The sequence below is a fragment of the Oncorhynchus kisutch genome, unplaced genomic scaffold, assembly GCF_002021735.2.
Source record: "Oncorhynchus kisutch isolate 150728-3 unplaced genomic scaffold, Okis_V2 Okis02a-Okis13b_hom, whole genome shotgun sequence".
NCBI classification, from domain to species: Eukaryota; Metazoa; Chordata; class Actinopteri; order Salmoniformes; family Salmonidae; genus Oncorhynchus; species Oncorhynchus kisutch.
The window spans coordinates 2,376,881-2,398,300 of record NW_022261979.1 but is presented as its reverse complement, the minus strand read 5'-3'; the positions used below and the strand labels follow the sequence as shown (position 1 = coordinate 2,398,300).

General features: G+C 46.2%; 1 protein-coding gene across 5 annotated transcripts; it reads left to right on the top strand.

Moving 5' to 3' along the window:
* Nucleotides 1-1,810: 1,810 nt before the first annotated feature.
* Nucleotides 1,811-13,703, top strand: LOC109885255 (mucin-5AC). Of its 5 annotated transcripts, none has more exons than XM_031811999.1 (6): nucleotides 1,811-2,146; nucleotides 2,507-2,881; nucleotides 5,609-5,947; nucleotides 6,364-6,676; nucleotides 8,249-12,993; nucleotides 13,170-13,703. In XM_031811999.1, exons 1-6 carry the CDS (start codon nucleotides 2,104-2,106, stop codon nucleotides 13,556-13,558), a joined length of 6,204 nt encoding a protein of 2,067 aa, XP_031667859.1. In that variant the 5' UTR covers nucleotides 1,811-2,103; the 3' UTR covers nucleotides 13,559-13,703. The 5 variants fall into 5 exon arrangements, with proteins under 5 accessions (XP_031667859.1, XP_031667861.1, XP_031667858.1 ...); XM_031812001.1 differs by having other exon boundaries at nucleotides 6,364-7,563; nucleotides 10,057-12,993; XM_031811998.1 differs by having other exon boundaries at nucleotides 1,812-2,146; nucleotides 6,364-7,710; nucleotides 7,894-12,993.
* The last annotated feature ends 7,717 nt before the right edge of the window (nucleotides 13,704-21,420 follow it).

The window sequence follows — 21,420 nt, the reverse complement described above, 5'->3', positions numbered from 1 at the left end:
TTTTTCCTGGTGGATGTGTGCTTTATTAATTCTGATTTTGATTTTAAATTTGAGACATGTAACATGGGAATCATTCTCACATACAGCACCAGTCAAAAGTTTGAACACACCTACTCATTCCAGGGTTTTTCTTTATTTTTACTATTTTATACATTGTAGAATAATAGTGAAGACATAAAAGTATGAAATAATACATATGGAATCATGTAATAACCAAAAAAGTGGTAAACAAATCAAAATATGCTTTATATTTAAGATTCAAAGTATCCCCCCTTTACCTTGATGACAGCTCTACACACTCTTTTGCATTCTCTCAACCAGCTTCATGAGGTAATCACCTTGAATGCTTTTCAATTAACAGGTGTGCCTTGTTAAAAGTACATTTGTGGAATTTCTTTCGGGATGGTAGGGATGGGATAGGGATGGTATAAATTCTTCACAGAGTTGAAGTAACACACATCTCAACATCAACTGTTCAGAGGAGACTGCTTGAATTAGGCTTTAATGGTTGACTTGCTGCAAAGAAACCACTACAAAAGGACACCAATAATAAGAAGAGACTTGCTTGGGCCAAGAAACATGAGCAATGGACATTAGACCGGTGGAAATCTGTCCTTTGGTCTGGTGAGTCCAAATTTTAGATTTTTGGTTCCAACCGCTTTGTCTTTGTGAGACGCAGAGTAGGTGAATGGATGATCTCTGCATGTGTGGTTCCCACCGTGAAGCATGGAGGAGGAGGTGTGATGGTGTGGAGGTGCTTTGCTGTTGACACGGTCAGTGATTTATTTCGAATTCAAGGCTCACTTAACCAGCATCGCTAACACAGCATTCTGCAGCGATACGCCATCCCACCTAGTTTGTGTTTTTCAACAGGACAATGACCCAACTCACCACCAGGCTGTGCAAGGGATATTTGACCAAGAAGGTTGAGATGGTTTGGGATGAGTTGAACCGCAGAGTGAAGGAAAAGCAGCCAACAAGTGCTCAGCATATGTGGGAACTCCTTCCAGACTGTTGGAAAAGCATTCCAGGTGAAGCTGGTTGAGAGAATGCCAAGAGTGTGCAAAGCTTTCATCAAGGCAAACTGTGGCTACTTTGAAGAATCTCAAATATAACATATATTTTGATATGTTTAACACTTTTTTTGTTACTACATGATTCCATATGTGTTATTTAATAGTTTTGATGTCTTCACTATTATTCTACATTGTAGAATAGTAAAATAATAAAGAAAAACCCTTGAATGAGTTGTCCAAACTTTTGACTGGTGCTGTACAGTGTGGGCTCCTAGTCTTTTGCATTAAGCAGAGTTAAACTTCCTTGTTCTTTAAAGGGGAACAATAGGTCTGTTCACTCAAGGGCGTGACAATAGGTCATGCCCTTGAGTGAACAATTCTGTCGCTAACCTCATTAATCATTTTGTTTCACGCTCATTGGTCAGACCAGCAAAAGACAGTAACTACAGTATATTGTCACCTGTTTGGGAAGGTATCTTCATACAGAGTAACCAGAATTGCTCAACCTCATTCCTAACACCTTACTAATGACTTGGACTGTCAACTAGCATTCTATTTTTCAATACAAAATGGACCGTTCTGGGACAATTGCTTTTTATCTGTAGGTGAATAGGCAATGACTTTTCCATTATCAGTGTATCTCAACAGTTTCACACTGTGATTATGTACATTTTGTCAGTTATCATGTGGTTTTTGGTGACACACTTCCGTGTTCTTGACTGACATTTTTTTCTTACCACCTGTCACAGCCTCATCATGTGGGCTCTATGTATAAGAGTGACACATCTAAACCTGATGCACTGCCTTGTCAGGGAACATTGCGACAAGGGTGAACCTAAAACATGTGTTATCTTTATAAACAAGAACGGTCACATTCTTAAACACCTTACTACTAGGGAGTCTTAATAAGTCAGTCAACTAAGTTACAACGGGTGTCAGTTGCCTCCATTTCAGATGATTTTGTACTCGACTAGAACACAGGGTGTCACAGTTTGTATTTTTTGGTTAGATCTGAACGTTAGTAATGGACAGTTACAACGATTTCAGTTTGACAACCCATTCTGAAGACTAGTGAAAAGCTACAGTCATGATGAGGAGCACTGCACTGTTCTGTCTCCTGTCCGTCTCAGGTATGTATTCTTCAGTGCTTTCAATAACATCAAAGTTATTTGTTGGAGTCATTGTGATAATTTAGGCATCATTGAATAAGGCATTAAAATATAAATCCTTCAGAAAGAGGTATAAGTGTTGGGAGTACCTCATACATAAAAGACTGATCGTCTTTTACCCAATCAACACATGGGTAACTTTCAAACGGCAGGCCATTTTTCAGGATCCTTTCATAGTTCTCTCTGTTCATGAAAAGCAACATGATGTGTATTATACGTTGATATTCTGTGATGTTAATAGGATGTGTGTGTAAAACCTATGCATGCAGCAAGGAGATATGATTAACTTGCTCTCTAATGGTTTTTGCTTGTATTTTACAGGACTGTGTTACCTGACTCTCAGTATCTCCCCTCCTCAGTATCACTATATTAGCCTTCAAATGAATTATAGCCAAGCCCAGACTTACTGTAGAGACATGTACACTGACTTGGCAACCATCTACAACTCAGGGGATCTGGATAGACTTGTACAATTGGTACCGAATGGTACAGCCAGTGTCTGGATAGGACTGGAGTTTGGAGATGAATTTGAGTGGCACTGGTCATTACCAGATCAGAGAAATATTGAGTTTTTCAACTGGAGGGCAGCAGAGCCGAAGCAAAACAATACTCAAGACAGCTGTGCTGCAATGGATCCAAACGGACAGTGGTTTGAGGATAACTGCCAAATCAAAAGAGGTTTTGTTTGCTTTGATGGTGAGTAATCCTACATCTATTCTATTCATAGCAATTTCAACCCCATATCAGATTCAAACCAGGGCCGATTCCAGGATGATATGTCTGGATGGGCAGGCAGACATTTTTTGCCTGTCTTAAAGCTTGCTGACTACATGACTACATTACTTGCTATATTGTATTTACTTCGCCACCATAACCTTGTTTTGCCTTTACCTCCCTTATCTCACCTCACTTGCTCATTGTATATAGACTTATTGTTCTACTGTATTATTGACTGTATGTTTGTTTTACTCCATGTGTAACTCTGTGTTGTTGTTGTCGAACTGCTTTGCTTTATCTTGGCCAGGTCGCAATTGTAAATGGGAACTTGTTCTCAACTTGCCTACCTGGTTAAATATAAGTTAAATTTAAAAGAAATAATAATAATTGTGTGGGCAATGCTCAACCCTGCACCCTGCTATATCTCCAATGCTCAACCCTACACCCTGCTATATCTCCAATGCTCAACCCTACACCCTGCTATATCTCCACTGCTCAACCCTACACCCTGCTATATCTCCAATGCTCAACCCTGCACCCTGCTATATCTCCACTGCTCAACCCTACACCCTGCTATATCTCCAATGCTCAACCCTACACCCTGCTATATCTCCAATGCTCAACCCTGCACCCTGCTATATCTCCAATGCTCAACCCTACACCCTGCTATATCTCCAATGCTCAACCCTACACCCTGCTATATCTCCAATGCTCAACCCTACACCCTGCTATATCTCCAATGCTCAACCCTGCACCCTGCTATATCTCCAATGCTCAACCCTACACCCCCCCGCTATATCTCCAATGCTCAACCCTGCCCCCCCTGCTATATCTCCAATGCTCAACCCTGCACCCTGCTATACCTCCAATGCTCAACCCTACACCCTGCTATATCTCCAATGCTCAACCCTACACCCTGCTATATCTCCAATGCTCAACCCTACACCCTGCTATATCTCCAATGCTCAACCCTACACCCTGCTATATCTCCAATGCTCAACCCTACACCCTGCTATATCTCCAATGCTCAACCCTACACCCCGCTATATCTCCAATGCTCAACCCTACACCCTGCTATATCTCCAATGCTCATCCTACACCCCGCTATATCTCCAATGCTCAACTCTACACCCCGCTATATCTCCAATGCTCAACCCTACACCCTGCTATATCTCCAATGCTCAACCCTACACCCCCCCGCTATATCTCCAATGCTCAACCCTGCCCCCTCCCGCTATATCTCCAATGCTCAACCCTGCCCCCCCAGCTATATCTCCAATGCTCAACCCTACACCCTGCTATATCTCCAATGCTCAACCCTGCCCCCCCCCCGCTATATCTCCAATGCTCAACCCTACACCCTGCTATATCTCCAATGCTCAACCCTGCCCCCCCCCCCCCCCGGTATATATCCAATGCTCAACCCTACACCCCGGTATATATCCAATGCTCAACCCTACACCCCAGTATATCTCCAATGCTCAACCCTACACCCTGCTATATCTCCAATGCTCAACCCTACACCCTGCTATATCTCCAATGCTCAACCCTACACCCTGCTATATCTCCAATGCTCAACCCTACACCCTGCTATATCTCCAATGCTCAACCCTACACCCTGCTATATCTCCAATGCTCAACCCTACACCCCCCCGCTATATCTCCAATGCTCAACTCTGCACCCCGCTATATCTCCAATGCTCAACCCTACACCCCCCCGCTATATCTCCAATGCTCAACCCTACACCCCCCCGCTATATCTCCAATGCTCAACCCAGCATCCTGCTATATCTCCAATGCTCAACCCTACACCCTGCTATATCTCCAATGCTCAACCCTACACCCTGCTATATCTCCAATGCTCAACCCAGCATCCTGCTATATCTCCAATGCTCAACCCTACACCCTGCTATATCTCCAATGCTCAACCCAGCATCCTGCTATATCTCCAATGCTCAACCCTACACCCTGCTATATCTCCAATGCTCAACCCTACACCCTGCTATATCTCCAATGCTCAACCCTACACCCTGCTATATCTCCAATGCTCAACCCTACACCCTGCTATATCTCCAATGCTCAACCCTACACCCTGCTATATCTCCAATGCTCAACCCTACACCCCCCCGCTATATCTCCAATGCTCAACCCTACACCCCCCGCTATATCTCCAATGCTCAACCCAGCATCCTGCGATATCTCCAATGCTCAACCCTGCACCCTGCTATATCTCCAATGCTCAACCCTGCACCCTGCTATATCTCCAATGCTCAACCCAGCATCCTGCTATATCTCCAATGCTCAACCCAGCATCCTGCTATATCTCCATTGCTCAACCCTGCACCCTGCTATATCTCCAATGCTCAACCCTGCACCCTGCTATATCTCCAATGCTCAACCCAGCATCCTGCTATATCTCCAATGCTCAACCCTGCACCCTGCTATATCTCCAATGCTCAACCCTGCACCCTGCTATATCTCCAATGCTCAACCCTGCACCCTGCTATATCTCCAATGCTCAACCCTGCACCCTGCTATATCTCCAATGCTCAACCCAGCATCCTGCTATATCTCCAATGCTCAACCCTACACCCCCCCGCTATATCTCCAATGCTCAACCCAGCATCCTGCTATATCTCCAATGCTCAACCCAGCATCCTGCTATATCTCCAATGCTCCATGCATGTATTTTCTATCCTCTGACAGGGAAAAACGCTAGTAACAGTCACATCTTCATTGATGACAGCAAGACTTGGAGAGAGGCTCAAGACCACTGCCGGGGTACGTATACAGACCTGGCCAGCATACGGTCCAGAGAGGAAAACCATCACGTCCAGAACATGTCACTGTCCCAGAGCATGTGGATTGGTCTCTTCAAAGACCCATGGAAGTGGTCAGATGGGAGCAACTCCTCATACCGCTTCTGGAAAACCAATCAGCCTAACAACTTCAGAGGGGACCAGAACTGTACTTCTGTTATACTCAACGATAACAAGTGGAATGTCCAGTGGTGCAACATCAGTTGGGGGTTTGTCTGCCATGGTGGTAGGTTTGGTACATTTTTGTTAGATGGGATTCAAATTTTGACCGGTAGCAACTTTTAAGAAAACAAATAGAAACAGAGAAAACAATTAAGATACAAAATCAAATCAAATTATATTGGTCACATTAATGAAGATGTTAATGCAGGAAATGCTTGTGTTTCTAGCTCCAACAGTGCAGTAATATCTAACAATTCATAACAATACACACAAACCTAAAAGTAAAAGAAAGGAATTAAAGAATATAGAAATATTAGGATGAGCCATGTCAGAGTGGCATAGACTAAAATACAGTAGAATAGAATACAGTATATACATATGAGATGAGTAAAGCAGTACGTAAACATGATTTAATGTGTTTGTTATGAATAAAATACATTTGACCCTTGTTTCTAATGTATTTGTATATATTCCTTACAGAAATGAAGCGACCAACTACCCAGATGCCACCTACAACTCCTCCCACAGCTACTGTGCTTGCCACTGCTGAACAGTCAACTACAGATGAAGTAACACCTAAGCTAACAACTACCCATTTTGTGCAGATTCAACATATTCTTTTAGATCTTTTACCAACCTCTGACCAAGCAACTACTGTAGGCTTACCTGTTCAAAACACTCCATCTACACCAGTACCAACTACATTCACGACCACAGACCAAGGTTCAATTGAACAGTTAACTACAAAACACCTAACTACCGAACATGGAACTACTGTTAAAAAACCAACTACATTCAATACCACAGTAAATGTTACTAAACAGTTGACTACTGAACGCCTAACGTCTGACCAAGCGACTATTGTACCTGTTCAAAGCAATATCTCAATGCCTGTACCAACTTCATTGATTTCCACAGAACATGCTTCAACTGAACAGTTAGCTACTGAACACCTAACCTCTGACCCAGCAACTCCTGTACCTGTTCAAAGCAATATCTCAATGCCTGTAGCAACTACATTAACTAGAGAGCAAGCAACTACTGGTTACATACCTACAAGCGCTACTTTCAATACCACAGTGCGTGTTTCTACTGAACACACAAGCTCTGATCAAGCAATTACTGCACCTGTCCAAAACACTCCTTCTACACCTGTACCAACTAGATTCACTACCACAGAGCAAGTGACTACTAGTTACATACCTACAAGTGCCTCGACCGCACCTGTCCAAAACACTCCCTCATCGTCTGTACAAACTACATTCAATTCCACAGAACATACTTCACCAGAACAGTTAACTACTGAACACCTAACCTCTGGCCCACTGACTACTGTACCTGTTAAAAAAACAACTACATCCAATACCACAGTGCATGTTTCTACTGAACACCTAACCTCTGACCCACTGACTACTGTACCTGTTCAAATACCAGCTACTTTCAATACCACAGTGCGAGTTTCTACTGAACACCTAACCTCTGACCCACTGACTACTGTACCTGTTCAAAAACCAACTACATCCAATACCACAGTGCATGTTTCTACTGAACACCTAACCTCTGATCAAGCAATTACTGAACCTGTTCAAAACACTCCTTCTACACCTGTACCAACTAGATTCACTACCACAGAGGATGTTTCAATTGAACAGTTAACTACTCAACACGTAACTACACAACATGAAACTACTGTACCTGTTCAAAGCATTATCTCATTGTCTGCACCAACTACCACAGAACATGCTTCAACTGAAATGTTAACTACTGGATACTCAACTAGAGAGGAAGCAACTACTGGTTACTTACCTACAAGTGCTTCTGCTTCAAATGTCCAAAACAGTCCCTCAACACCAGTACCAACCACATTCAACACAACAGAACATGTTTCAACTGAACAGTTAACTACTGAACACGTGACCTCTGACCCACTGACTACTGTACCTGTTCAAAGCATTATCTCATCGTCTGCACCAACTACCACAGAACATATTTCAAGTGCTTCTGCTTCAAATGTCCAAAACAGTCCCTCAACACCAGTACCAACCACATTCAACACAACAGAACATGTTTCAACTGAACACCTAACCTCTGACCCACTGACTACTGTACCTGTTCAAAAACCAACTACATCCAATACCACAGAACATGCTTCAACTGAAATGTTAGCTACTAGATACTCAATTAGAGAGAAAGTGACTACTGGTTACTTATCTACAAGTGCTTCTACTGTCCCTGTCAAAAACAGTCCCTCAACACCAGTACCAACTACATTCAATTCCACAGAACATACTTCACCAGAACAGTTAAGTACTGAACACCTAACCTCTGACCCACTGACTACTGTACCTGTTCAAAAGCCAACTACATTCAATACCACAGTAAATGTTACTAAACAGTTGACTACTGAACGCCTAACGTCTGACCAAGCGACTATTGTACCTGTTCAAAGCAATATCTCAATGCCTGTACCAACTTCATTGATTTCCACAGAACATGCTTCAACTGAACAGTTAGCTACTGAACACCTAACCTCTGACCCAGCAACTCCTGTACCTGTTCAAAGCAATATCTCAATGCCTGTAGCAACTACATTAACTAGAGAGCAAGCAACTACTGGTTACATACCTACAAGCGCTACTTTCAATACCACAGTGTGTGTTTCTACTGAACACCTAACCTCTGACCCACTGACTACTGTACCTGTTCAAAAACCAACTACATCCAATACCACAGTGCGGGTACTTACTGAACACCTAACCTCTGATCAAGCAATTACTGAACCTGTTCAAAACACTCCTTCTACACCTGTACCAACTAGATTCACTACCACAGAGCAAGTTTCAACTGAACAGTTAACTACTGAACACGTAACTACACAACATGAAACTACTGTACCTGTTCAAAGCAATATCTCATCGTCTGCACCAACTACCACAGAACATGCTTCAACTGAAATGTTAACTACTGGATACTCAACTAGAGAGGAAGCAACTACTGGTTACTTACCTACAAGTGCTTCTGCTTCAAATGTCCAAAACAGTCCCTCAACACCAGTACTAACCACATTCAACACAACAGAACATGTTTCAACTGAACACCTAACCTCTGACCCACTGACTACTGTACCTGTTCAAAAACCAACTACATCCAATACCATAGAACATGCTTCACCTGAAATGTTAGCTACTAGATACTCAATTAGAGAGAAAGTGACTACTGGTTACTTATCTACAAGTGCTTCTACTGTCCCTGTCAAAAACAGTCCCTCAACACCAGTACCAAATACATTCAATACCACAGAACTTGCTTCAACTGAAATGTTAACTACTGAACACCTAACCTCTGACCTACTGACTACTGTACCTGTTCAAAACAACCCCTCAACACCAGTACAAACTACATTCAACACCACAGAACATGCTTCAACTGAACACCTAACCTCTGACCCACTGACTACTGTACCTGTTCAAAAACCAACTACATCCAATACCACAGTGCGGGTTTCTACTGAACACCTAACCTCTGACCCACTGACTACTGTACCTGTTCAAAAACCAACTACATCCAATACCACAGTGCATGTTTCTACTGAACAGTTAACTACTGAACACCTAACCTCTGACCCACTGACTACTGTACCTGTTCAAAAGCCAACTACATTCAATACCACAGTAAATGTTACTAAACAGTTGACTACTGAACGCCTAACGTCTGACCAAGCGACTATTGTACCTGTTCAAAGCAATATCTCAATGCCTGTACCAACTTCATTGATTTCCACAGAACATGCTTCAACTGAACAGTTAGCTAATGAACACCTAACCTCTGACCCAGCAAGTCCTGTACCTGTTCAAAGCAATATCTCAATGCCTGTAGCAACTACATTAACTAGAGAGCAAGCAACTACTGGTTACATACCTACAAGCGCTACTTTCAATACCACAGTGTGTGTTTCTACTGAACACCTAACCTCTGACCCACTGACTACTGTACCTGTTCAAAAACCAACTACATCCAATACCACAGTGCGGGTTTCTACTGAACACCTAACCTCTGATCAAGCAATTACTGAACCTGTTCAAAACACTCCTTCTACACCTGTACCAACTAGATTCACTACCACAGAGGATGTTTCAATTGAACAGTTAACTACTCAACACGTAACTACACAACATGAAACTACTGAACCTGTTCAAAACACTCCTTCTACACCTGTACCAACTAGATTCACTACCACAGAGGATGTTTCAATTGAACAGTTAACTACTGAACACCTAACCTCTGACCCACTGACTACTGAACCTGTTCAAAACACTCCTTCTACACCTGTACCAACTAGATTCACTACCACAGAGGATGTTTCAATTGAACAGTTAACTACTCAACACGTAACTACACAACATGAAACTACTGAACCTGTTCAAAACACTCCTTCTACACCTGTACCAACTAGATTCACTACCACAGAGGATGTTTCAATTGAACAGTTAACTACTGAACACCTAACCTCTGACCCACTGACTACTGAACCTGTTCAAAACACTCCTTCTACACCTGTACCAACTAGATTCACTACCACAGAGGATGTTTCAATTGAACAGTTACTTGCTGAAAATCAAACTACAGATCAAGTGACTATTGGTTACTTACCTAAAAGTGCTTCTACTGCACCTGTCCAAAACATTCCCTCATCGTCTGTACCAGATACATTCACTACCACAAAGCAAGTTTCAACTGAACAGTTAACTACTCAACACGTAACTACACAACATGAAACTACTGTACCTGTTCAAAGCATTATCTCATCGTCTGCACCAACTACCACAGAACATGCTTCAAATGAAATGTTAACTACTGAACACGTGACCTCTGACCCACTGACTACTGTACCTGTTCAAAGCATTATCTCATTGTCTGCACCAACCTCTGACCCACTGACTACTGTACCTGTTCAAAGCATTATCTCATTGTCTGCACCAACTACCACAGAACATGCTTCAACTGAAATGTTAACTACTGGATACTCAACTAGAGAGGAAGCAACTACTGGTTACTTACCTACAAGTGCTTCTGCTTCAAATGTCCAAAACAGTCCCTCAACACCAGTACCAACCACATTCAACACAACAGAACATGTTTCAACTGAACACCTAACCTCTGACCCACTGACTACTGTACCTGTTCAAAAACCAACTACATCCAATACCATAGAACATGCTTCACCTGAAATGTTAGCTACTAGATACTCAACTAGAGAGAAAGTGACTACTGGTTACTTATCTACAAGTGCTTCTACTGTCCCTGTCAAAAACAGTCCCTCAACACCAGTACCAAATACATTCAATACCACAGAACTTGCTTCAACTGAAATGTTAACTACTGAACACCTAACCTCTGACCTACTGACTACTGTACCTGTTCAAAACAACCCCTCAACACCAGTACAAACTACATTCAACACCACAGAACATGCTTCAACTGAACACCTAACCTCTCACCCACTGACTACTGTACCTGTTCAAAAACCAACTACATCCAATACCACAGTGCATGTTTCTACTGAACACCTAACCTCTGACCCACTGACTACTGTACCTGTTCAAAAGCCAACTACATTCAATACCACGGTAAATGTTACTAAACAGTTGACTACTGAACGCCTAACGTCTGACCAAGCGACTATTGTACCTGTTCAAAGCAATATCTCAATGCCTGTACCAACTTCATTGATTTCCACAGAACATGCTTCAACTGAACAGTTAGCTAATGAACACCTAACCTCTGACCCAGCAACTCCTGTACCTGTTCAAAGCAATATCTCAATGCCTGTAGCAACTACATTAACTAGAGAGCAAGCAACTACTGGTTACATACCTACAAGCGCTACTTTCAAAACCACAGTGCGTGTTTCTACTGAACACACAAGCTCTGATCAAGCAATTACTGCACCTGTCCAAAACACTCCTTCTACACCTGTACCAACTAGATTCACTACCACAGAGCAAGTGACTACTAGTTACATACCTACAAGTGCCTCGACCGCACCTGTCCAAAACACTCGCTCATCGTCTGTACAAACTACATTCAATTCCACAGAACATACTTCACCAGAACAGTTAACTACTGAACACCTAACCTCTGGCCCACTGACTACTGTACCTGTTAAAAAACCAACTACATCCAATACCACAGTGCGTGTTTCTACTGGACAGCTGTCTACCAGACTCCTAACCTCTGACCCACTGACTACTGTACCTGTTCAAAAACCAACTACATCCAATACCACAGTGCGTGTTTCAACTGAAGAGGCAACTCCTGAACGCTCAACCGCTAACCAAGCCACTACTGCTTACTTACCTGCAACAACTGTACCTGTTGGAAACACTCCCTCAACACCAGTACCAACTACGTTCAATACCACAGTGCATATTTCTACTGAACACCTAACCTCTGACCCAGTGACTACTGTACCTGTTCAAAACAGTCCCTCAACGTCTATACCAACTACATTCAATAGAACAGACCAAGTTTCAACTGAACAGTTAACTACTGAACACCTAAATACAGAAAGTGCACCTACTGTACCTTTTCAAAGTGTTATCTCATCGTCTGCACCAACTACCACAGAACATGCTTCAACTGAACAGTTAGCTACTGAACACCTAACCTCTGACCCAGCAACTCCTGTACCTTTTCAAAGCGTTATCTCATCGTCTGCACCAACTGCCACAGAACATGCTTCAACTGAAATGTTAACTACTGAACACTCAACTACAGAGAAAGTGACTACTGATTTCTCACCTACAAGAGCTTCTAATGCTAATGTCCAAAACATTTCCTCAACGTCTTTACCAAGTACATTTAATACCACAGTGCATGTTTCAACTGAAGAGGCGACTACTAAACACCTTACTACTGAGAATGTAAAACATCAATCAACAACTGAGACTGCCGACACAGAAATGCAACACAGCATTACACAAGTGACTACTGAACATACTTCTGCCCTACATATAACCACAGTGGCTGAGACTGCTCCATACAGTACTACAGAGCCTGTCAGTCTCTCCACTGTTATGCCAAATGAATACAGTCAAGGTTTAAGTCCAGGTAACTTTCATCATTATATCACAATTATTGACATGTTGAAAGCCTAGTCTCTTTTTTGTTTGGCTGTGTTGTTTCAAAGATGTTATATTACAGAGCAGAGGTATAAATGCATACAAATCTACATTTTGTTGAATGGTCTCCATGTTATCTATCTTTAGTATCTTTATTTCTCTCAGGCAACCTGATATTGATCCATGAGAACATGACGTGGAACGAGGCCCTGAGCTACTGCAGAGAGCACCATGTTGACCTGGTCTCGATCACTACAGAGCTGCTTCAGTACTGGGTGACAGAGAGGGCTGCCAACGCCACCTCATCCCACGTCTGGGTGGGCCTGCGCTTCACCTGTTCATTCCACTTCTGGTTCTGGATCAGGTCTGATGCAGGCTGCTACCAGAACTGGGCCCCCGGGCACGGCTCAGACAGCCAGCAGGACTGTGGGATTGCAGGGGCTGTAGAGACCACCGGGAGGCAGCAATGGGTTAGTCTGGAGGAGAACCAGAGGCTCAACTTCATCTGCTACAAATGTTCTGGGGACAGTGGTGAGGGGTTGATACATCCCTGATTCGGACAACTTTTGTACTATGTATGTTTCTTGTGCAACGTGAAAAATGTACACTACCGTTCAAAAGTTTGGGGTCACTTAGAAATGTCCTTGTTTTTGAAAGAAAAGCACATTTTTGTCCATAAAATAACATCAAGTTGATCAGAAACATAGTGTAGATATTGTTAATGTTGTAAATGACTATTGTAGCTGGAAATGGCAGATTTTTTATGGAATATCTACATAGGCGTACAGATGCCCATTATCAGCAACCATCACTCCTGTGTTCCAATGGCACGTTGTGTTAGCTAAACCAAGTTTATAATTTTCAAAGTATGTTAGCACAGCTGAAAACTGTTGTTCTGATTAAAGAAGCAATAAAACAACGATAGACAGCTGTATGGGTATGGTTCTGTATGTTTTAGTGTGTTATTGTTGAGTTCTTGTTTGGCACTCCATTTTATGAATAAGAGTTTGCATTACATGCTTGCTGCTGCACTGTCTGCCACAAATGCTACATTGACACAGCAGTAGATTGTATATTAAACAACTGCTACATTGACACATCAGTAGACTGTATATTTGTCACGCCCTGACCTTAGAGAGCCTTTTTTTGTCTCTATTTGGTTTGGTCAGGGTGTGATTTGGGTGGGCATTCTATGTTCTGTTTTCTATGTTTTTGTATTTCTATGTTTTGGCCAGGTATGGTTCTCAATCAGGGACAGCTGTCTGTCGTTGTCTCTGATTGGGAATCATACTTAGGCAGCCGTTTTCCCTTTGATCATTGTGGGGAGTTATCTTTGTTAGGGGCACTATAGCCCTTGTAAACTTCACGGTCGTTTTTGTTATTTCTTGTTTTTTTGGCGACATTTTAACAAATAGAATAAAATGTACGCTCACAACGCTGCACCTTGGTCTCATTCCGACGACGGCCGTGACAGAACTTCCCACCACCAAGGGACCAAGCAGCGTGGCCAGGAGGAGCATGGATCCTGGGCCCGGGAGAAGAGAGAGTGGATGACATCTTGGACATGGGAGCAGGTTATGGCAGGGGACATGACCCTGCCATGGAAACAGGCGGAAGTAGCAAGGGAGGAACGACAACGTAGCAGGCACGAGAGGCACACGGGGGCACACGGGGAGATTGGCAGAGTTGGGTTATAGACCTGAGCCAACTCCCCGTGCTTACCATGGGGAGAAGCGTGGTACTGGTCAGGCACCATGTTATGCGATGGAGCACAGCCGGTGCGCTACATCCCAGCTCCCCACATCTGCCGGGCTAGGGTGAGCATCCAGCTAGGAAGGATGGTGCCCGCTCTACGGGCCTGGTCTCCAGTGCGTTTCTTCGGCCCAGGATATCCTGCGCCGGCTCTGCACACTGTGTCTCCAGTGCGTCTTCACAGCCCAGTGCGTCCTGTGCCAGATCCCCGCATTTGCAGGGCGTAGATAACCATCCAGCCAGGACGGGTTGTGCAGGCTCTACGCTCGGGACCTCCTGTGCGTCTCCACGGCCCACTGTATCCGGTGCCTCCGCCAAGAACCAAGCCTCCAGTATGTCTCCCCAGCCTGGTGAGCTGCCCCACTCCAGTGATGATCCATGCCAAGAAGCCTCCAGTGATGATCCATGGCACGAAGCCTCCAGTGATGATCCATGGCACGAAGCCTCCAGTGATGATCCATGGCAAGAAGCCTCCAGTGATGATCCATGGTACGAAGCCTCCAGTGAGGATCCATGGCAAGAAGCCTCCAGTGATGATCCATGGCACGAAGCCTCCAGTGATGATCCATGGCAAGAAGCCTCCAGTGATGATCCATGACTCAAAGCTTCCAGTGATGATCCATGGCACAAAGCCTCCAGTGATGATCCATGGCAAGAAGCCTCCAGTGAGGATCCATGGCACGAAGCCTCCAGTGAGGATCCATGGCAAGAAGCTTCCAGTGATGATCCATGGCACAAAGCCTCCAGTGATGATCCATGGCACAAAGCCTCCAGCGAGGAGTCATGGCACGAAGCCTCCAACAACGGCCTCCAGTCCGGAGCCTCCAGCGATGGCTTCCAGTCCAGAGCCTCCAGCGACGGCCTCCAGTCTGGAGCCTCCAGCAACGGTCTCCTGTCCGGAGCCACCAGTGATGGTACCCAGTCCGGGGCCCGCAGCGAGGGTCCCCAGTCCGTGGCCCGTAGCCAGGATCCCCAGTCCGGATCCCCAGTCCGGCCAGCAGCGAGGGTCCGCAGTCCGGGGCCGGCGACGAGGGTCCCCAGTCCGGGGTCGGCGACGAGGGTCCCAAGTCCGGGCCCGCGGCGAGGGTCCCCAGTCCGGAGTCGGCGACGAGGGTCCCCACACCAGAGGTGCCACCAAAGTGGGGTGAGCTAGAGGTGGAGCGGGTCTATGTCCCACACCAGAGCCGCCACCAGGGATAGATGCCCACCCAGAACCTCCCCTATAGGTTCAGGTTTTGTGGCCAGAGTCCGCACCTTTGGGGGGGGTACTGTCATGCCCTGAACTTAGAGAGCCTTTTTATGTCTCTATTTGTTTTGGTCAGTGTCACGACTTCCGCCGAAGTCGGCCCTTCTCCTTGTTTGGGTGGTGTTCGGTGGTCGACATCACCGGCTTTCTAGTCACTACCGATCAATTTTTCTGTTTCGTTTTGTTTTGTCTGATTACATACACACCTGTTTTACATTCCCTCATTACATTCCCTAGTTAACCATCTGACATACATTTCTGTTCTGTCTGTGATTGTTTATGTCGTTAGTGGTTGTGTTTGTGTTAGAGTTTTGTTGTATGTTCCATTTTTGGAATTTAGCTTTATTCTTTGAGTAAACTCAGTTGGATTACTCCATACCTGTGTCCTGCGCCTGACTCCGCTTTCACTCTGCACCCAATCGCTGACAGAATCACGGACCATTCAAATGGAGTCAGCAGGTACAGCCAGCCCTTCTCTCCCAGTAGAGGAGCGAGTTCAGCAGCACTCGACCATGTTAAACTGGCTAGGGACAGCCATGGATCGTGTGTTGCAAACTATGGACAGATGGGAGAGAGGAGGCTTTCCTGTCAACGCTACTACACCACCACCCGCGCCTCAACCTACACCGATGTCCACTCCTCCGTCGTCAAGTCCCAGTGGAATTCGGCTCCCGCTCCCAGGAGCGTATGACGGATTAGTTGCCGGGTGCCAGGGGTTCCTACTCCAGCTGGAGCTCTACCTGGCAGCTGTTCAGCCGGTTCCTTCCGGACGGGAGAGAGTGGGCGCTCTCATCTCCTGCCTGACTGGAAAAGCCCTTGGAGTGGGCCAACGCCATCTGGGGAAGGGAAGGTCCGACTCTGGATGACTACGAGGATTTCTCCCGGGAGAGAGACTGTTTCATCTAAGACGGGATGAGGAGCGCTCAAGATTTCGCACTGGACTTCCGAACTCTGGCAGCTGGTACAGGATGGAATAAGCGGGCCCTGATCGACCACTACAAGTGTAGTTCACGTGAGGACGTTCGTAGGGAGCTAGCCTGCAGGGACACTACTCTCAACCTGGACCAGCTGGTGGACTTGTCTATCCGGCTGGATAACCTGTTGGCCTCCCATGGACGTCTGGATCGGGGTCCGCCCGTTCCATTACCCAGCACATTGGATCCCACACCTATGGACTTAGGAGGGGCTGCTATGAGGGGGACCGGAGGGGGGACCATTCCCTGCACCAGCTGTGGCCGCAGAGGGCACACTGCTGGTCGGTGCTGGGGTGGTTCTCCAGGAAGTCGAGGTAGCAGGTGGAGCACTGGTGGGTCTTCCCAGGTGAGTAGGCACACAACTCACCCAGAGCCCTCTGTTGCATACATGTGGTTACCTATAGAATTTCCTGAGTTCTCCCCACATTCCCAGCATAAGGCGCTCGTAGATTCAGGCGCAGCTGGGAACTTTATTGACCGTTCCTTAGCACATAGATTAGGGATTCCTATTGTTCCTGTTGATGTTCCCTTCACTGTACATGCCTTAGATAGTCGTCCTTTGGGGTCGGGGCTAATTGGTGAGGTCACAGCGCCCACTGCTATGAGAACACGGGGGGATCACGAGGAGAGAATTAGTCTCTTCCTGATCGACTCCTGCGTTTCCTGTTGTATTGGGTCTTCCTTGGTTGGCCTCTCATGATCCTATTATTTCGTGGCAACAGAGGGCTCTCAAGGAATGGTCCTGTCAGTGTTCAGGGAGGTGTGTTGGTGTTTCCTTAGGTGCCACTACGGTGGAAAGTCCAAACCAGGTTTCCGCCATGCACATTCCCCCCGAATATGCCGATTTGGCACTCGCCTTCTGTAAAAAGAAGGCGACTCAATTACCACCCCATCGACAGGGGGATTGTGCGATAGTTCTCTTGGTAGATGCTGCACTTCCCAGGAGTCATGTGTATCCTCTGTCATAGGAGGTGACTCTGGTGACTATGTAGACATATGTCACCGAATCTCTGGGACAGGGGTACATTCAACCTTCCATCTCACCTGTCTCCTCAAGTTTATTTTTTGTGAAGAAAAAGGATGGAGGTTTGCGCCCATGTATTGATTATCAAGGTTTGAATAAGATCACGGTAAAATACAGTTACCCGCTACCGCTCATAGCCAGTATGACCGAGTCATTACACTGAGCACGCTTCTTCACAAAATTGGACCTCAGGAGCGCTTACAACCTGGTGTGTATCCGGGCGGGAGATGAGTGGAAGACAGCATTTAGCACACATTCTGGGCATTATGAGTACCTCGTCATGCTGTACGGGTTAATGAATGTTCCATCAGTCTTCCAATCCTTTGTAGATGAGATTTTCAGGGACCTGCACGGGCAGGGTGTAGTGGTGTATATAGATGACATTCTAATATACTCCGCTACACGCGCCGAGCATGTGTCCCTGGTACGCAGGGTGCTTTGTAGACTGTCTGAACATGACCTGTACGTCTGTCTGAGCATGACCTGTACGTCAAGGCTGAGAAATGTCTGTTCTTCCAACAGTCCATCTCCTTCCTAGGGTACCGCTTTTCAGCGTCAGGGGTAGAGATGGAGAATGATCGCATTTCAGCCGTGCGTAATTGGCCGACTCCAACCACGGTAAAGGAGGTGCAGCGGTTTTTAGGGTTTATCAGGGGTTTTGGTCAGGTAGCGTCTCCCATTACCTCACTGCTGAAGGGGGGACCAGTGCGTCTGCAGTGGACAGCAGGGGCAGACAGGGCTTTTGGTCACCTGAAGGCTCTGTTTACCTCGGCTCCCGTGTTGGCTCATCCTGATCCCTCCTTAGCGTTCATAGTGGAGGTGGACGCGTCTGAGGCAGGGATAGGGGCTGTGCTGTCTCAGCGCTCGGGTACGCCACTAAAGCTTCACCCCTGTGCATGAGTGAAACTATGATGTGGGGGATGATGTGGGGGATCGGGAGGTGTTAGCTGTTGTCATGGCTCTGAAAGCGTGGAGACATTGGCTTGAGGGGGCTAGACACCCTTTTCTCATTTGGACTGACCACCGCAATCTGGAGTACATTCGAGCAGCGAGGAGACTGAACCCTCGCCAGGCAAGGTGGGCCATGTTTTTTACCCATTTTGTTTTCACCCTTTCCTACAAACCAGGTTCCCAGAACATGAAGGCAGACGCACTGTCCCGGCTGTATGACACAGAAGAGCGGTCCACGGATCCCACTCCCATAATTCCAGCTTCTCGCCTGGTGGCACCGGTGGTTTTTGGGAGGTGGACGCGGACATCGAGCGGGCGTCACGTGCAGAGCCTACTCCCCCTGAGTGTCCAGCTGGGCTTCTGTATGTTCCGTTTGATGTCCACGATCGTTTGATCTGTTGGGCTCACACGTCACCCTCTTCTGGTCATCCTGGCATCTGTCGGACGGTGCGCTGCCTTGCTGGGAAGTACTGGTGGCCCACTTTAGCTAAGGACGTGAGGGTGTATGTTTCCTCCTGTTCGGTATGCGCACAGTGCAAGGCACCTAGACACCTGCCCGGAGGGAAATTACAACCACTTCCCGTTCCACAACGACCATGGTCACACCTATCGGTGGATTTCGTGATGGATCTGCCCCCGTCGCGGGGTAACACCACGATTCTGGTCGTTGTGGATCGGTTTTCTAAGTCCTGCCGCCTTCTTCCTTTGCCCGGTCTCCCTACAGCTCTACAAACTGCGGAGGCCCTTTTCACCCACGTATTCCGGCACTACGGGGTGCCTGAGGATGTAGTTTCTGATCGGGATCCCCAATTCACGTCTAGAGTATGGAGGTAACGCCTGGGGGTCTCGGTCAGCCTTACCTCAGATTTTCACCCCGAGAGTAACGGGCAGGTGGAAAGAGTCAACCAGAATGTGGGTAGGTTTCTGCGGTCCTATTGCCAGGACCGGCCGAGGGAGTGGGCCCAAAACTCCCTCCACCACTCCTCTACCAACCTATCACCATTTCAATGTGTGCTGGGTTATCAGCCGGTCCTGGCACCATGGCATCAGAGCCAGATCGAGGCTCCTGCGGTGGATGAATGGTTTCGGCACTCAGAGGAGACATGGAAAGCTGCCCGTGTGCAGCTACAACGGGCCGTCAGGAGGCAAAAGGCGAGTGCTGACCGCTACCGCAGTGAGGCCCCGGAGTATGCACTGGTAGATCAGGTCTGGCTCTCGACCCGAAACCTGCCCCTTCATCTGCCCTGCCGGAAGCTGGGTCCATGGTTTGTGGGGCCATTTAAAGTCCCGAGGAGACTGAACGAGGTTTGTTATAGGTTACAACTCCCCCCTGATTATCACATTAACCCCTCGTTCCTTGTGTCTCTCCTCAGGCCGGTGGTGGCTGGTCCACTCCAGCAGTCTGAGGTGCGGGAGGTTCCTCCGCCCCCTCTGAACATCGAGGGGGTCCCGGCGTATACCCTACGAGCCATCATGGACTCAAGGCGTCGGGCGAAGGGCCTTCAGTACCTGGTGGAGTGGGAGGGGTACCGCCCGGGAGGAGAGATGCTGGGTACCGGTGGAGGACATCCTAGATCCCTCATTACTACAGGAATTTCACCGTCTCCACCCGTCCCCGAGGCCGGTGTCGGCGTGTGTCAAAGGGGGGGGGGGGGGGTACTGTCACGCCCTCCTGCCGAAGTCGGCACTTCTCCTTGTTCGAGTGTCGACGTCACCGGCTTTCTACTCACTACCGATCCATTTTTCTGTTTTGTTTTGTCTGATTACATACCTGTTTTACATTCCCTCATTACATTCCCTAGTTAACCATCTGACATACATTTCTGTTCTGTCCGTGATTGTTTATGTCGTTAGTGGTTGTGTTTGTGTTAGAGTTTTGTTGTATGTTCCATTTTTGGAATTTAGCTTTATTCTTTGAGTAAACTCAGTTGGATTACTCCATACCTGTGTCCTGCGCCTGACTCCGTTTTCACTCTGCACCCAATCGCTGACAGTCAGGGTGTGATATGGGTGGGCATTCTATGTTCTGTTTTCTATGTTTTTGTATTTCTATGTTTTGGCCGGGTATGGTTCTCAATCAGGGACAGCTGTCTATCGTTGTCTCTGATTGGGAATCATACTTAGGCAGCCTTTTTCCCTTTGGTCATTGTGGGAAGTTATCATTGTTATGGGCACTATAGCCCTTGTAAACTTCACGGTCGTTTTTGTTATTTCTTGTTTTGTTGGCGACATAACAAATAAAATAAAATGTACGCTCACAACGCTGCACCTTGGTCTCATTCCGATGACGGCCGTGACAATTTTAAACAACTGCTACATTGACACAGCAGTTAAATATTTTCATTGTATGTGTGATACATTCTTGTCTGAAAATGTTTTAATCTCAATAAATATGATTGGACCAGCTGTTCTCCCAATCAGAGTTATCACTAGACTAAAAGATCTCCTTTAATTTCCATTATTCCTTAC